Below are 7,645 nucleotides of genomic sequence, written 5' to 3' on the forward strand. Positions count from 1 at the left end.
CACTGGCATGATCACATTCTTAACTTAGATTTTAGGTTGAGTTGGAGATATGAATACAACCTATCATTTGTTAACATGTTGACAAGTTAATAGGCTATTTATTGTATTCCAAAAGTGATATTGAATTATGTCATTGAATTGTGTCTACACAACTAAATATCAATATTTGAAGGAGATATATGTTCTGCTTGGATAGTTACATCTGTGCCACTGACTAAGTCTGGCTTTAATTCCAGTTTGTCTAAAAATTAATCATTTGATATGTTGTATTCACGTCTCCATCTCAACCAAAATTCAAAGTTAAAGAACAGGACTAAATCAAATCAAACTTTAAATGCACTATGCATAAGTTGCTCCTCCATTTCCTGGTTGATAAAATTATAATAGTTCGCCTAATTTCAGATTATGTGACAAAACAAGCAAGTATAGCATAGAGAATCATTGTACCATCTAAACCGCTTTGAAATATCTTTTCAGTAACCAAAAACATTGAATTTTCAGCTGTTTGAAGCTGGTGTACAAAATCGAAAGTAAAAGACGCAAAAACTAAACTTAAGAACGGGAAGCATAGAAATAGTGCACATAGAACATATCTACTGCTTTTTAGACATGCTTTCAATAAGAATGACAGATCTATAACTCACATTTCTAGGTGAACTTGGCCGGGTCGCCCAAAAATGTACCTATTGCAGATTTCGTCCTATTCTTTAACTTAGATTTTTGGTGGAGATGGAGGCCTTTGTTTTCATAATCGCTCTTAATCGATGGGAAGTAGGTGACAAAATGAGTAATAAAGTTCAAGAAAGAAGTATTGAAAGTACCCACTAGGCACACCACATCATTTCAACGTGGATAATTGGGTAATACTTGGTTGAGACATTGATTGAGAAGTAACAAAAGTTTATTACAAAAACAGGCGGCAGGCAAATGACAGGTCAAGGGCAGGCAGAGGTCAGTAATCCAGATCAGAGTCCAAAAGGTACAGAACGGCAGGCAGTCTCAGGGTCAGGGCAGGCAGAGGTCAATAATCCAGGATGGTGTGACAAGGTACAGAACGGCAGGCAGGCTCAGGGTCAGGGCAGGCAGAATGGTCAAAACCGGGAAAACTAGAAAACAGAAACTTGAAAAATACAGGCGCAAAGGGGAAAACCGCTGGTATGCTTGACGAAACAAAATGAACTGGCAACAGACAAACAGAGAACACAGGTATAAATACACTGGGGATAATGGGGAAGATGGGCGACACCTGGAGGGGGGTGGAGACAAGCACAAAGACAGGTGAAACAGATCAGGGTGTGAAACCTTCAAAAGTTGATATTTGGTTGCATTGACAACCAAACACAATTCGATATCACTAAATATCATTACATTTGAAATCAACCAGAGCTTGAAACCCTAGGCCTATTGTCTATGTTTAGTTCAATTCTGTGTTGAATTGAAACAATAGCTGTTGATGACTTTGCAAATGCCATACAGGCCTTAGCAGAATTGATCAGATATGAGTGATAAAGTATGGTCACATTTCATTTGCACTTTTAAACCTACCCTTTAGAATGACTTCAATAGCAACATTGAATATATTTCGTTTTTAAGTGGAGATCTCGCTGCAAACATTCTCACGATAGTACATTGGTAATAGTCAGTGACAAATATCATAGCTAAACAGGGCTTGGTTAAATCTCTGGATGGGAGACCAAAGGGTAGCTGTAGATAGATCACTTCTGCAGTAGGAGGTGCTGCCCAGCCTAAGGTATTTTTTTCTGATAGTGGATATAGATCAGATGTTGTTTTAAAGGTAAAAATGCAATATATTCTATACAAGGTTAGTCTGTTGAAGTTTGTTTACCATTATGACATAATCCTGTGGTTGAAATGTCACCTTCAAAACAGTTGATTACTTTTTTCAAATCCAATGTATTTCCACGTAGATTCCACTTCACAATCCGTTGACAATATACGTTGAAACAACGTTGATTCAACCAGTTTGTGCCCAATGGGTAGAGTGTCACACCCTGGCCGAGAGGGATTGTGAATATACTCATCCTAATACCATGCGTCTGACTATCAATCAATCAATATTATAAAGCCTTTTTTACATCAGCATTTGTCACAAAGAACTTTACAGATACCCAGCTTAAAACCCCAAAGAGAAAGCAATGCAGAAGCACAGTGGCCAGGAAACACTACCTAGAACACATGAAACTAGGAAGAAACCTAGAGAGGAACCAGGCTCAGATGGGTGGCCAGTACTCTACTGGCTGTACCAGGTAGAGATTAAGAGGCCATGTGGCCATTAACTGGTTGCCTGATGACAGAAACTGAATTATTCCGCTGCTCTGTTTGCTACATACTTCAGTCTGAGACTGCCATTGTTGAAGTCAGTTGTAGTGACGTCAAAATGAAGGGTGTTGTGCAAAACAAATGCATCAGCGATTGAATCATCTCTAACCAATCCGAGTATCAAAGCTAATGACGAATTTTCTAAACGCTGGTTTACCCACGTGTTTTCTGGCTCAACCCATCAGTTTCTGGGTCCAATCAGAACAGTTAGAATGTGTTCACATTTGGTGAAGGGTCAGGAGGTACTCAGATCCAGACTCATCGTGGAGAAGAATGTGCGGTCCCATGTGGCTCAGTTGGTAGAGCATGGCGCTTGAATTGGCAGTGTTGTGGGTTTGATTCCCACAGGGGAGCAGTATGAAAATGTATGCACTCACTACTGTAAGGCACTCTGGATAAGAGCGTCTACTAAAATGTAAGACACGAACGTGCGTATTTTGGCTGGAGCAAGATATCTGGGTAGCCAGGCAAATTAAATGGTGGAAAATAAACTCAGCAAAAAAAGAAACGTCCTCTCACTGTCAACTGCGTATATTTTCTGCAAACTTAACACTTGTGTGTATATTTGTATGAACATAACAAGAGTCAACAACTGAGACATAAACTGAACAAGTTCCACAGACATGTGACTAACAGAAATTGAATAATGTGTCCCTGAACAAAGGGGGGGTCAAAATCAAAAGTAACAGTCAGTATCTGGTGTGGCCACCAGCTGCATTAAGTACTGCAGTGCATCTCCTCCTCATGGACTGCACCAGATTTGCCAGTTCTTGCTGTGAGATGTTACCCCACTCCTTCACCAAGGCACCTGCAAGTTCCCTGACATTTCTGGGGGGAATGGCCCTAGCCCTCACCCTCCGATTCAACAGGTCCCAGACGTGCTCAATGGGATTGAGATCCGTGCTCTTCGCTGGCCATGGCAGAACACTGACATTTCTGTTTTGCAGGAAATCACGCACAGAACGAGCAGTATGGCTGGTGACATTGTCATGCTGGAGGGTCATGTCAGGATGAGCCTGCAGGAAGGGTACCACCTGAGGGAGGAGGATGTCTTCCCTGTAACGCACAGCGTTGAGATTGCCTGCAATGACAACAAGCTCAGTCCGATGATGCTGTGACACACCGCCCCAGACCATGACGGACCCTCCACCTCCAAATCGATCCCGCTCCAGAGTACAGGCCTCGGTGTAATGCTCAATCCTTCTACGATAAACGCGAATCCGACCATCACCCCTGGTGAGACAAAACCGTGACTCGTCAGTGAAGAGCACTTTTTGCCAGTCCTGTCTGTCCAGCGACGGTGGGTTTGTGCCCGTAGGCGACGTTGTTCCCGGTGATGTCTGGTGAGGACCTGCCTTACAATAGGCCTACAAGCCCTCAGTCCAGCCTCTCCCAACCTATTGCGGACAGTCTGAGCACTGACGGAGTGATTGTGCGTTCCTGGTGTAACTCGGGCAGTTGTTGTTGCCATCCTGTACCTGTCCCGCAGGTGTGATGTTAGGATGTACCGATCCTGTGCAGGTGTTGTTACACGTGGTCTGCCACTGCGAGGACGATCAGCTGTCCGTCCTGTTTCCCTGTAGCGCTGTCTTAGGCGTCTCACAGTACGGACATTGCAATTTATTGTGCTGGCCACATCTGCAGTCCTCATGCCTCCTTGCAGCATGCCTAAGGCACATTCACGCAGATGAGCAAGGACCCTGGGCATCTTTCTTTTGGTGTTTTTCAGAGTCAGTAGAAAGGCCTCTTTAGTGTCCTAAGTTTTCATAACTGACCTTAATTGCCTACCGTCTGTAAGCTGTTAGTGTCTTAACGACCGTTCCACAGGTGCAAATTCATTAATTGTTTATGGTTCATTGAACAAGCATGGGAAACAGTGTTTAAACCCTTTACAATGAAGATCTGTGAAGTTATTTGGATTTTTACGAATTATCTTTGAAAGACAGGGTCCTGAAAAAGGGGCGTTTCTTTTTTTGCTGAGTTTCTATCAATACTATGGCTAGATGAATAGACATTTAGCTAAACTTAGGGAAATGTTCAGTCTTAGTGATGATGTGTTCCACTCTGATGCATTTGAGAATAAAACCACTCATTTAAGTAAACAACAATGCACGTGAAAAGTTTCAGAGGTGTCTGGAAAAATGTTTGTTCCTTTTTCTGAAAAATGTAATTTTTTCTGAAAAAGGAACTAACATTTTAGAGGTCTACCTCTTCTCCACTCAGAAAAAAGAACTAACATTTTCCAGGACACCTCTGAAACATGCATTCTGATCTATTCAAATGAGTGGTTTTATTCTCACATGCCTCAGAGTGGAACACATCCTCACTAAGACTGAACATCTATTAATCATCAGTTTGATGAAATGTTTTAAGAGTGAAGTGTGTTTTGAATTTACAGAATGTCAATGCATTTAGGGTGTCTATTTTAACATTTATTTTAGAATAATCTAGGCAAGACCATGCTGTTAGTTTTTTCTTCCTTCCAGTTAGATGTGATGAACAAATGACTGAATTAGAATAAACATCCTCTGCTATACAGCATCATCATGTGACGCTTTCTGAAGTGTGACATCATACATTATCTATACCCAAAGAGAAAGCTACTGATCAAAATATGATCTATTTATTTGATCAAATATGTAACAGAGATGATTGAGGATGGTACAGATTAACATTACAGAGTATTGACTATACAAACCACTACATTATTGAGCCCCAAATCCCCTTTGTGGATGCCACAGTACATAGACAAACAGAAGCAGGCTAGCTATTCAAACTATTCAGGAGCTTCTCATCTAAACCATATTGCACATAATGTTGCACACTTGAATAATGCAAATATTTATAATAATGCTTGAATAATGCTAATTTTTATACAGTTGTTATCCTCATATTATATAAAGTAATCCAAAATGTAACCAGCTCTTCTTTAAGCAAGGGACTGTAATAAAAACATAATATGGAGTTAGTCAAGTTTATCATCATATGGGGTTAGTCTGATGCTTATCATTGCTCTATAGTACTGCTATGTGGCTTTGTGGAGAACTTCTATGCCAACCAGCCAGGACCAGTTGATCTTTAGACTGTTTATTTTTGAAAATGTGATAACCTTTTCTTTTGTTTCCTGGAATGTCTTGATCAGAGTAATCTAGATACTGGCTCCCACTTCCATTTTCTACACAACATACATGTAACAAAATATAAGACAACAACAACAGCTTTACAAAAACCTCAAAAGCAATGCAAGCAACATTACAACCACAGGGGCACAGACGGTTTTCCATGTCGATTCAAAGTCATCAAATTGAATTCAAAATCAATGCAATCAATATTACTATCAGGCATTGACCTCACAATGCATTATTACTTTGTTGCTTGTAAAATATATTTTTTAATGCATACCATCCAGATCATTCTCATTTAGTGACTCAACAAGTCACAATGTTTTGTGATCAAGTACCAGCGTAGGAATTCATTAAGATAAAGGCAACACGTCCCCTATAACCTAAGTTTATGAATACGACCCAGGAGAGTTATCAGACATTTCGGACTCAGACCTGAGACACAGATGTGTGTGTTGTGGCATCCTCACTGAAGACATTCTCAAATACTTTACGGAAAGAGATCCTGACCCTCTCCTTGAAGTCCTGGCCCATGAACACGTACAGGATAGGATTGAGGCAGCTGTTGACATAGGCCAGAGAGATGACCACAGGGTACCAATTCCAGGCTTCACCTGCCGAGGCAAACCTACCATACCCAATCACCATACCTATGATGTGATACGGCAGCCAGCACACAAAGAATGCTGCCACCACAGCCAGAATGATCCAGAAGGTCCTCTGAGACTTGAAGCGACCGCTGCTCACCCTCCTGCCGATGAGCAGGTAGCAGACAGCGATAACCAACAGGGGAACGAGGAAGCCGAGGACCAGCCTGGGGACATGGGTGGCTTTGATGGCCAAAAAGATGCCCCTAATTTTGTTTTCGCCAAGGGGGTATATAGAGGTGCACATAATTTCTTCGTTGTCGTCACTAACATCGATGGTCCCATTATGGATCATGGTGGGGAGGCTGAGGAGCAGGGCCAGGACCCAGGCCAGACCACACAGCAACCAGGCCAGGGCGATGCTCCGGTGGTTCTGGGACCAGACAGGCAGGATGATCAGGACAAAGCGGTCCAGGCTGATGAGAACCAGGGTGAAGATGCTGGCAAACATGTTGAGGTACATGACAGAGGGGATAACCTTACACATAGCCTCTCCGAATGGCCAGTGTTGGTTCAGTATGATTTCAGCCAATGAGAAGGGTATGGAGATACAGCAGAGGAGGTCTGCTACAGCCAGGTTTACAAACCAGACGGTTTTAACTGTCCTCTTCATCTTCACTCCAGCTATCCAGATGACAAAGGCGTTGCCTGGGATACCGAGGACACAGGTTATGCTGTAGAGGACCATGGACACCACCCGTATGGACTGATTTACCTGCTCTGAATGATCAGTTTGAATGAACATGTCATAATAATCATCCAAGTACTCCTCTGAGAAATTCATGTTGTCACTAGGGGATAAATTGTTTGATACACAATGTCACTCATTGTAAAACACAACATTTTCTAACTTTATGTTTTAACTTAACTGAGCATTGCACTAAGGGTTCTCAGTGAGGTCATTCTTATAACCAGTCATAATTAATGGCAATAGTCTTGCTGTTTATATACCATGAGGCTACATTAACCGAATTGAAATTCAAACATTAGCACCTCCAATGTTGATAATGTTGGCCCTTACTTATTACTGTCATGAAACAGAGGGGTGTCAAATCCTCTTCAAAGTTAAACAAATATTTGAAAATAGTATCACTCTATCAATTATGTTTTCCCAAGTTAATAATTTAAAAGGTGCTGTGCAAGAGCTCACCTATAATTCAACTGAACATTTGCATCCAATGTACCTCTTCTTTCAGGTCTCTGTTCTGATTTTGTCACTTAGCTTAAGGTTTTGAGTTTAAAGGGATAGAACGTGATAGGGAAGGGCAAAATCGATGGGAAGTAGGTGACAAAATGAGTAATAAAGATCAAGAAAGAAGAAGTATTGAAAGTACCTACTAGGAACACCACATCATTTCAATGTGGATAATTGGGTCATACTTGGTTGAGACATTGATTAATGAGATTACAACCTATATTCACCAACTCAAAAAGACAGGCAAAAGTTAGCTGAATTTCCAATATGTTATCACTATGCTTTCAACCATCTAAATGCACAACCAAATTACAATGGAAAAACAATGGCAGATTTTTGGT

General features: G+C 41.3%; 1 protein-coding gene across 1 annotated transcript; it reads right to left on the reverse strand.

Moving 5' to 3' along the window:
• Nucleotides 1–5,644: 5,644 nt before the first annotated feature.
• On the reverse strand, nucleotides 5,645–6,893 carry LOC121574526 (C3a anaphylatoxin chemotactic receptor-like). Its single transcript, XM_045222760.1, has one exon. It carries the CDS (start codon nucleotides 6,891–6,893, stop codon nucleotides 5,892–5,894), a length of 1,002 nt encoding a protein of 333 aa, XP_045078695.1. The 3' UTR covers nucleotides 5,645–5,891.
• Between the last annotated feature and the right edge of the window lie 752 nt (nucleotides 6,894–7,645).

Source organism: Coregonus clupeaformis, chromosome 9 (genome assembly GCF_020615455.1).
Source record: "Coregonus clupeaformis isolate EN_2021a chromosome 9, ASM2061545v1, whole genome shotgun sequence".
Classification (NCBI taxonomy): Eukaryota; Metazoa; Chordata; class Actinopteri; order Salmoniformes; family Salmonidae; genus Coregonus; species Coregonus clupeaformis.